Consider the following 9,499-nt stretch of genomic DNA (forward strand, 5'->3'; position numbering starts at 1 on the left):
CAGCTGTTGTTTGTCATTCACACGTGTGTTTAGTACAAACTAAAGCAAAACAAATTTCGATTCAAATCATTTTTGTTACGGTTTGAAAAAGTTTGAAAAAATGAAGACCAGCCACCGTAGCTCCGAATCTGATTCATCATCTGACGATGAGAATCTGCAACTTCTTCGTGAAGCAGCTGACACATCTCTTATTAGCGATAGTATGTTCAAATTAGCTGGCAAAAGATCGGAAGAAAGTTCAAGTTCAAGTAAGTGTACAACCGCAATTCTGACATGTTATAGGCACAAAACAGATTTGGCTCAATTATTCTAGAACCCCCAGCCGCCCTGAAATCCCAAAGACAAATAACCGATGCCAATGAACACATTGACGACTTGCTTGTACCAGAGGAGATGCGAAAATTTGTCAGCAAAAAATTAGCGAAGATAATCGAGAACAGCGTGGAATTTGTGTACGTTAGTGAGACTGAAGAATCGCCGAGCCGAGCCGATGACACAGTGGAAGAAATAAAACTTTTGGACAATGTTGTTCTGAATATCGATTGGGCTGGTGAAACTGCAGAATGTAATAAAAGGAAGAAGCAGGACATTAGGAAACGAAAATTGCCTGATGTTGATGATTCTAAGACAGAGTCTGTAAGAATCTCCGAAGCAGTCGTTGATCTCGAAGATCTTTCGATGGAAGTCAGTAATTGGCAGACCCGACCCAAAGGCACAGTGTTCGAGTATCATGAGAAAAATGGCAAGCTATTCGAAGTGGAACCAGAAACTGAATTCTCGGAGAAACGGAAAAGAAACAACTGGAACGAAAGCCGAATATCGATGAGAAATACAAATCGGTCACAGTAAGAAGTTCGTCTCTTTATTTTGTCTCGTCCTAATAAATTTTTGGTTTCAAAACCGCCTCCTCCAAAAGTTTCGAAAATGTTTCACGCACCTCCTCGACCAACTCTTCGGAGTATTGCGTTTGTCTGGTCTGAGCTCGTATCCTTGAGTTCGGATTCAATGACAAAACGGATAGTGAAATTGAACGTCCGAACGCTCCTTGTGACTCTGCGATCCGTCCTAATTGCATTAGAAACAGCGTACATTCTTCCAGCAACGGAGGAAATGCCTCGGCAAATCGTACAATGCATGGCAATACGGCACGAAACATCTCGATGCGGGAGTCTTTTGAAAGTATTGTAAGTAGAGTGGACAGCGTGTTGATGCATAATTTCGCAACGCCTAACGATCTCGGCAGCGCATATTGCAGAGAAAGATGTGACGTTAAATCAATTGCAAATATCTGCTTGTCCATCTCAGGCATAGCCAGCAGGTCGTGAACAAAGTCCATGCAGATGTGCATCGAAGGAATGCCACGTACAGTCATGCTCAGCAGTTCTCTGGGATAGCCTTGAAAATGAACCAGTTTGGCCAGTGACGGTTCCGAAATGAACACCTGATGAATATACGACGACACGATGCCACGAACTTCACGCAACGCCCATTGTCTGCCTGTTTTTAAACGATCGTCCGGCGTTTCGACACAAGCTTCCAGTAGTATTTGAACGGCAGCACTTTCCATATTCGCTACCAGGGCCGTTTTCAATTCCTCGCGTTCATTTTCCGAAATCTGCAATTGTCCGGCCTTCTCGATCAACGGTTTGTCTAAAATGTGCCGCGACAATTGACTCTTACATGCGGCCAGACTAGCCTGTAGAATACGCAAAACTATAGCCAATGCATCCGGGCAACGGAAGACTCGGGCATCACAACGGACGACTTGTAGCGGATCGAAGAGAATACTTTCCTGTGTCAGCAACTGCGTTTTGTACATTTCGTCGGGCATCAGAGCATTGATGGTTAGGACCCACAGTCGACGCGGCAGCACTGTGTTGAATCGAATCCAGATGTTTTTGTACAGTTCCTGAATTAGTCGTGGCACCTGTGGATCAAGTATCTTCTTGAAATAGTGCACGAACAGCTCGACATGTGGCCATATATCGGTCGGTGGCATTTTTAGCATCAAACGAAGCAATTTAATCGTTTTGGATGGACACTGTTCGATGTCTTCGAAAGCTTCTACAATATGCATCGACTGGATGGACACCGATGAAGTGACTTTCGACGAAATCGACTCTTCTTCGATCCAGTCGTCGACCAGTGACAAATGCGGAAAATGAGTGACCAATAACCGCAGCAACGGGCTGAATAATCCACCGAAGTCGTGCTGGTTTTTCTGGGCTTGTTGCAGCAGGTATTTGATGGGAAGTTCGGACAAAAATTCGGTGGAGTAACTTTTCACTTTCCGACAATTGGCTATGATGGTTGCCATGTTGCTCAGTCGTACATCTTCGTACAAAAGAAGGTAATAAAGTAACAGCAGCTGTGACGATATGCTTGGCTGTACCAATGACTCATCGTCGATCCCAACATCCGGTTCCAACGCATAGATCCGTTTCTTCGTCTGCAAATGTGTACCCACAACGGACCGTTGAAACACCTTGACAATGTCGTCTTCGGTCAGCGGTTCGTGAGTATGTTCGACCAGTCCGCCTTTAGCATTCGGTGAAATGATGGAATTAACGTACACCTCAATTAGGGCTGGCAGAACCGGATGCAACGGTGTGGTGCACGATATGATTTGCTTGTAAATCCAGGACTTGATCGGTACTTTATGTTTGGAGAATGCCCTCGATTTCAGCAACTGATGAATGCAATGCACGGGCAGATAGCCGGGAATGTTGGCGTTCAATTGTGGAGTGACGGGCACTTTGACGGCATGAGCCGTAACGACTTGTTCGGTGAAAATTTCTTGCGTAAAAATCTGCTTCATTCGAGTGGTGTTGTTCTGTCGAAGCGGAATTTTCATGCCCAACGTTGAGCAGACCAATTCACAAATGGCGGACACCTGATTGCTGTGGAAATGAATGGCCATCAGCAGTAACATTTCACCGAATGATGCCGCAACGCCACTGTTACTTTCGAAATAGGCTTCGCCTTTGATCAACCATTGCACCCATTCGATTCCTTTCGCTTCCAGTGATTGCTGGGTGATGAGCGTCGGACAAGCGATTAACATGCACAGGCCGAGTGACACAAACCGGATTCCTGCTGATGTTGGCGGTGGTTTTGATGTTATTAGCTGTACCAGTAGATGGATCTCGTCGTCGTTGAATCTAAAATGGGGAATTAAGGGTCAGATGTCACATCGAAGTGCAAAAGGTAATTTACTTGATTCCGGCAATGCCACGTAATGCACAATATAGTCGTAGCAGTGCAGCTCCCTGCACCACCAGTTCGTCAGTGAGTTGAGCATTCAATGAGAAAACGACAATGTTTTGCAGTTGTTTGAGCAGTTCGTCTCTGACTGCCTGCAAGGAATTCCCTTTCCTTTTCTGATTTGATCGTACGAAAACGGCAAACCATGAGCGTGTAGTCTGATCATTTCCGAGTAGCAATCCCGACACGAAAGCAATCTGAAATAGAGAAAGGAATGAACAACAACAATTCCAAACCATGCATAGCACTCAAAGCGGTCCTACCAAATCCAATGGATCCTTCAGACTCAATCGCAACATCAACGACGGCATTTTCGACATTTCAATGCATAATGTTCGCGTTGGTAATGCCTGTCCCGGGCTCATATCACACAAGGCCGATAAAGCTTTCGATCTCAATTTACCGTCGGGTGTGTCCTCGTCGCCGTTCGATATCAGCGATGTGACCACTTCTTTGAAACAGTCGGGCATATTCGCAACCACCGAACAAATGATTGAACTGCCACTGTTCACGTACAACAGTGTTTCGACCACCTCTTGTATGTTGAAGAGGGACGGCAATTCGGCCAATGCAATGCATATGATGTCGGTGATTTCTTCCAGATAGATTTCATTGTCGAACAATTCCGACTGCTTGACGACGTTATCGTTCGAATTGCCTCGGACGGTGGCCAGTTGATTTTGTTCGAAGATTTGTGATTGAATGTAAAACAGTTCCGACAGTACGATGCGAACGCGTCGGGTCACATCAGCCCGTTCGAAACCCAACGCAACGCCATTCTGTAGACCATGAAATTGTGCTGAGTCTTGATTGGCGTTGCCGATTTTTTGTCTGAAATTGTCAGTTTGTTAGTTGTATACACACCGATCGATTGGTTCAATAGATCTTACCTCAGCTGCTGTTCCTTCTTCACATCAATCTCCAATTCATGGTAATCGACTTGCAGCAGTGAAACGATATTGTTCACAACTTCTATACCAACCAGAAGCGACAGTATTTGCTTCCGTGATTCCACTCCACTTTTCATGCAATCCATCGGCGATAGTAGACTCATCCGCACCAGACTCGGTAACAGCGGTCGAATTTCGCTGGGAGAGCATTCACTCAGTTCGGTAATGTTTAGATTTTGCATGGCAGTAAATGCCTTTGCACTAACAACGGACACATTCATTGTGGACGCTGTGCCTTCCTATACTTAAATTGAGCTTAAAACGAAATGAAAAATTTCGGTTGACAAAACTCGCATCGCGTTCCAATGTTTTGTTGATGACAGATTGACGGATAATATCAGAGGAGCTGGAGTAGATGAGAACAACAATTTGTAACAAAAGCCGACGAGGAAAACGCTGAAAAGGTACTAGATCTTGCACGTTGGATTGAGAGGATTGAGACATCATAATCAGCTGTTACTGACATTTCAAAACAACAACAACAAAATGTAAACAAAGTCTTCGCGAGAACATTTTATTTTCTGAGATGAAGGCACTAATTCAAAGGGTAACATCAGCAAAAGTAACAGGTAATTTAGCTGTGAACAATAACCAGCAAAGTTCAATTGTTTTGTCTTCCAAAACTCAGTCGGAGATGAGCTCATCAGCAGTATTGGCCGTGGTTTTTGTGTTCTAATCGGTCTCTCGCATGACGATACCATCAAAGACGTGGAGTATATGTAAGTGATCGCTGCAACCGGATCGGTTTTTGTTCCCTTCTTACATCTCTGTTCCATTCAAGAGCCAAAAAGCTGCTTAGCATTCGATTATTCGATGACGGTAACGGTAAGCGATGGCAACGGAACGTTAAGGAAGAGAATCTTGAGCTGCTCTGTGTGAGCCAATTCACCCTTTACAATCGCTTGAAGGGCAACAAACCGGATTTTCACTTAGCTATGCAAGGACCGGATGCATCCAATTTGTACAATACGTTGTTGAAGAAGCTGGGCGAGCAATATTCCGAAGAGAAAATTAAAGGTTTGTCGTTCTGAATTTGTGAAAGGGGAAGTGACTGAGTGAACTGGAATTGTTACAGACGGAGTATTCGGTGCGATGATGCAAGTGCATATTCAAAATGATGGTCCGGTAACAATTGAAATAGAATCACCACGTAGTGCGAAAAGCGTATCCGAAGAGGTGGTGGCGAATGTTTCATAAATAAATTGCGCTGATTGTGGAACGTTCTCTCGTTTTCCTTTTTAAAACCGGTCCAACGACTGGAAGTTGAGTTGTTGCAGCGATCGAAAAAGAAATGATGAAACTGTAAAATGGTGAAGTTGTCAAGTCTTTTCGATTTTCACAATCAAATTTTGTCGATCTACAGTCCTTCATCATTTGGGCATCAGTCGTATCCATCAAATCAGATTTTTTTAGTCCATTTATAAGCTTACGCGGCCGAATATTCTGAAAATTTTCGAGTTTCCTCCAATTGCACCTTGCACCATGCTTAGAGCCACCGGACGACCTACAGGTGAATGTTAAATGTTTCTAATAATTTCTCGTAGCTTCCATGTACTAGATCTATCGAAATATTCAAAAAAAAAGTTTGATGAATCGCGGGTGGCTACAAAGTTTGCGCGGGTCAATTCTTTCCGATTTTTCGGCCAACGTCATCCCATCTGGCTAATTTCACGCCCAATAGTTTTGTAAATTTTTTTGGTTATAAGCCAAATGTTAAATTTCTTTAAAATCTTTACAGCGCCAAGTTCACGAACACGAGATCTTTAAAACGCTTTTGTTTTCCCTAGGGTTGAAAGTTGTTACACACCTGGGAAAAAAAGAAAATTGGTTTAGGTTTCAAAAGAATGTAATAGTATGTAGTGTTACAAGTGTCGTTATGTTGACCTTTTCAGCACTAGACCCAAGTTATCCATACGAACGAAGCGAGTTATTTTCCTAACACATGCTAAAAAAGCCTTTTAGCATAAGTTAAGAACAAAGTTTTTCCTAAACGACATGGAAAATAAGCGACGAAGTCACGATATTTTTACACTAGTTAGGAAATAGTAGTTTCGTACCAATACAGGAAATGACGATTTTTTCAGCACCAGTCCTGAAAATTAGGGCGTGTGCTGAATAAATCCATTTTATGTAGAGGTACGAAAAACGTTCTGTGCACCGGACAACTGAAATATACAAAAGACATCAATTCACTTGAAAACAATGTTGTCACACTTGACATTCACCATATTAAATGTGATCAATCGTATAGTCATGGAAAAACTCATTCAAAACCGTTCTCACACGATAAATCGTAAAGAATTGTATATTACATTGGATGCGCCGGAAAGTATGCATATCATGATGGATCAATTTTGTGATACGAGCAGAACTCACGAGTGTGTGTCTAAGCGCCAAGGTTTGAAAACTGTTATTTTGACAAGGGTAGAGTTTGCATATCCGAGCCGAAGGCGAGGTATGCAACTACCCGTAAAGATAAATCGTAAAGAAATGATTTTTTTCCCAATCGTGCGATTTTTATCGTTCGGTAAAACCTGACATTTCATAACAAAAAATCATGGCAAAATCTGTCGTATTTCAGTTGCCCGGTGCACAAAATCCATTACATAACTCGGGATAAAAGTTGAAAAGTCTCGTTTTCGTGTGTTTATTGACCTCGGCTTCGCCTCGCACCAACAAAATTCACACGAAAACTCTACTTTTCGTTTTTTAATCCTTTGTCATGCAAATAACTATATCGTAGCCCGAAATTGAATTTTGCCTTTTACCAAGACCGCTTGCAAAAAACTAAAAAAAATATCTGAAAATATTGATCCTTGTAAGTTTCGTTGACAAAGGATTTTTAAGAAGACAATCCTCTGAGGATTTTCAAGGATTTTCCTATCGCTTCTCAACGATTTTTTTAATGATTCAGGATAGATTTTCAAATCTCGTACGAACTTTAAAATCTCTTGGAGGAAGGTAACTTAACCTAACCAGTGACTTAGGTTTAAAAAAATGGACGATTGATGTGCCCTAAATGCACGATACGAGATCCCAAGGTGTTATGATCTACAGGTAGAAAAATTCTCGAAACACAACTTTAGTCAATCTGATCTGTTCAATATTCTTGTCTAGGGTCCATAACCGCATTGCGTTGACTGTATAGCATCAACTATTTTGTGGTGAACAGTAGCATGGTACGCTCACTCATATATACTTTCTTACACGGATCTTAAACGAAAGCTAAATTCGCTTTGTTTCTATCTGTCCAAAGGTAAACAGCACTATAAAAACTGTGACCTTGTACAAAAAAGAGTCACTTTAATTTGCAGTTTTTGTCATACATCATAGTGTTATATGCATACGCGGATGGGAAAATTGATACAAGTTTTTACCGCTCGCATGTAATGAACCATTTATATTCAATTGTTAAGACCTATACTTATGTAGTAATAAACACATCGTAAGTATAATGTTTTGTTTAAATTGCAGTCATTTATGAAACAATACAACACCATTCATCAGTTTTATTGTTTGCTCCCAAAGTCAATAATGCATTTTGATTAATATTATATCGGGATGCCGCGTATACTCTTCCGTTTCTCATCGGTGGGGACTTAGATGATTATTTCCTCAACTGATGTTCTTACGAAAGTAAATGTATCATTAAGTGTTGGTTTTTTGGAACGATTTTTGAACGATGAGACTTGGAACAATTAACGGACAGCGTTAATATAGGAATCAATATTTATTTATACCGTTCGCAACTCTCATAGTTCGAAAATTGTTTCAACCGACAATAAATAATTTTCTTTACTAAAACTAATTTTCAAATCTCCAGAAAATTTCATCAGTCAAGGGACATGACCTGCCAACAAGGGTCCTATTTGTTAAAATTCTCAATGAGAAATTTTGTTGTTCTACGATACGACTTTCCTTTAGGTAGTAGAACAGTCTCAGTCGTCACACATCTTATAGGTTTCTTCCAACGCCGTTCAAAATGTCAATCGTCATCCACAGAGAAGCCATCACAACCTCACTTTGAAGTTTCAACGAACAAATTTGTTTAAGTTGCGGTTATGTTTGCTTCTGTAGATGACGGTCGGTTGTTTTCGGCCTGCCAAATTTCGGTAAAATTCTGTACGATGGAAGAAACCTATAAAACCCAAGTTTGTGCCGAAATAAAGGTTAACTTGGATCAGGTGATAGCACTCGGGATCGAAAGACTGAAAGCCCACCCAAAGAAAACAGGTTCGATTTAATTCCCGGAGCAAGATTGTTTGAAAAGGATTGTTTAACCATCAGTTTGTATTGTATATTCAGCCCCAAAGACATCACAAACGCTTCCTTAACAAATAAATCTGTTACCCGATGAACGAAGGAAAAACATGTCAGCTCTTGGTCCGTAATTGCTGAGGAAAATGTGGAATCAATGCTAAATAAACACAGGAAAAAGCGAGGGGTGGATAAACGTAAATTCTGTTCGAACCTTGTTTTTTTCAACAAATGTTTTCTTGTTTTTTTCTGTTTTTTCTTGTTTATAAACAAAGAAAAAAACAAAAAAACATGGTATACTTCTTTCGGGTTTTGTATTTTTAATTTTGTTTTTCTGTTTTCTTTTTAATTCTTCCTGTTTTTAATTTGGTTTTTCAGTTTCTTACAGTTGTTTTTTCGGTTTTCTTCTTGTTTTTTTTCGGTTTTTTTCTTGTTTTCTTCGGTTTTTTTCCGTTTTTTTCTGTTTTTTCTTGTTTATGTGTTTTTTATTTGTTTTGCAACAAATTTATGTTTGTTTTCTATCCCTTAGAACCTTGTTTTTTATGTTTATCCACCCCTCGGGAAAAAGTTTCTTCTTATCTTTTCTATACCGAGACTTACTAAAAACGTATCTTGATGTTAGACAAGGTCCTCGACTTCCTCACTTTATCTTCTGAGCCCATAACAAATAAGGTTTCCGACTTATGGAATAACTATCGGTAACTACTCTAAATGAAAGTTATTTAAACTTTACCAAATTATTGCAATGTGAACTGCATTGCTATGGTTTCGCAATGTAATTAAAGTGAATTGAAAGAGTGAAAATTTATGCTCTATCTGTTTTTATTACGAAAGATTTTTTAATGATTAATCCAAAGAGAGAAAGAAAATTTTGATTTTTTTTAAAGAAATCTGTGTTGTTCGGAATTTTCAAGGTTTTTATAGGGTTGGTGCATTAGTCGTCGGACACATAGTGTTCTTTCATTGATATTTTTTTATGAATGAAAGAACAATGGATGTCCGACTTCCAGTAAAATTTCGGAGACTGG

General features: G+C 40.4%; 3 protein-coding genes across 3 annotated transcripts; 2 read left to right on the plus strand and 1 right to left on the minus strand.

The window, feature by feature from the left end:
- Window position 1: 1 nt before the first annotated feature.
- On the plus strand, window positions 2-852 carry LOC119076543. The gene is made up of 2 exons (XM_037183337.1): window positions 2-248; window positions 314-852. The coding sequence occupies exons 1-2, from the start codon at window positions 101-103 to the stop codon at window positions 847-849; spliced, it is 684 nt and encodes a 227-aa protein (XP_037039232.1). The 5' UTR covers window positions 2-100; the 3' UTR covers window positions 850-852.
- On the minus strand, window positions 841-4,550 carry LOC119076512 (integrator complex subunit 2). The gene is made up of 4 exons (XM_037183297.1): window positions 4,155-4,550; window positions 3,528-4,095; window positions 3,217-3,461; window positions 841-3,161 (listed from the first exon to the last, which is right to left on the minus strand). The coding sequence occupies exons 1-4, from the start codon at window positions 4,433-4,435 to the stop codon at window positions 878-880; spliced, it is 3,378 nt and encodes a 1,125-aa protein (XP_037039192.1). The 5' UTR covers window positions 4,436-4,550; the 3' UTR covers window positions 841-877.
- A 131-nt stretch (window positions 4,551-4,681) lies between these two features.
- LOC119076547 (D-aminoacyl-tRNA deacylase) lies at window positions 4,682-5,452 on the plus strand. Its single transcript, XM_037183343.1, has 4 exons — window positions 4,682-4,783; window positions 4,843-4,933; window positions 4,996-5,231; window positions 5,290-5,452. The coding sequence occupies exons 1-4, from the start codon at window positions 4,741-4,743 to the stop codon at window positions 5,409-5,411; spliced, it is 492 nt and encodes a 163-aa protein (XP_037039238.1). The 5' UTR covers window positions 4,682-4,740; the 3' UTR covers window positions 5,412-5,452.
- The last annotated feature ends 4,047 nt before the right edge of the window (window positions 5,453-9,499 follow it).

The sequence above is a fragment of the Bradysia coprophila genome, unplaced genomic scaffold (assembly GCF_014529535.1).
Source record: "Bradysia coprophila strain Holo2 unplaced genomic scaffold, BU_Bcop_v1 contig_232, whole genome shotgun sequence".
Lineage (NCBI taxonomy): Eukaryota > Metazoa > Arthropoda > Insecta > Diptera > Sciaridae > Bradysia > Bradysia coprophila.

Bases quoted from the DNA above. Each gene is read 5' to 3' on its own strand.
- LOC119076543 (XM_037183337.1), top strand. From the start codon at position 101: ATGAAGACCAGCCACCGTAGCTCCGAATCTGATTCATCATCTGACGAT. The intron at 249-313 runs GTAAGTGTACAA...CAATTATTCTAG, and splicing joins GGAAGAAAGTTCAAGTTCAA to AACCCCCAGCCGCCCTGAAA.
- LOC119076512 (XM_037183297.1), bottom strand. From the start codon at position 4,435: ATGAATGTGTCCGTTGTTAGTGCAAAGGCATTTACTGCCATGCAAAAT. The intron at 3,462-3,527 runs GTAGGACCGCTT...TCTCTATTTCAG, and splicing joins TGAAGGATCCATTGGATTTG to ATTGCTTTCGTGTCGGGATT. The intron at 3,162-3,216 runs GTAAATTACCTT...TCCCCATTTTAG, and splicing joins CGTGGCATTGCCGGAATCAA to ATTCAACGACGACGAGATCC.
- LOC119076547 (XM_037183343.1), top strand. From the start codon at position 4,741: ATGAAGGCACTAATTCAAAGGGTAACATCAGCAAAAGTAACAG. The intron at 4,934-4,995 runs GTAAGTGATCGC...GTTCCATTCAAG, and splicing joins ATCAAAGACGTGGAGTATAT to AGCCAAAAAGCTGCTTAGCA. The intron at 5,232-5,289 runs GTTTGTCGTTCT...GAATTGTTACAG, and splicing joins TTCCGAAGAGAAAATTAAAG to ACGGAGTATTCGGTGCGATG.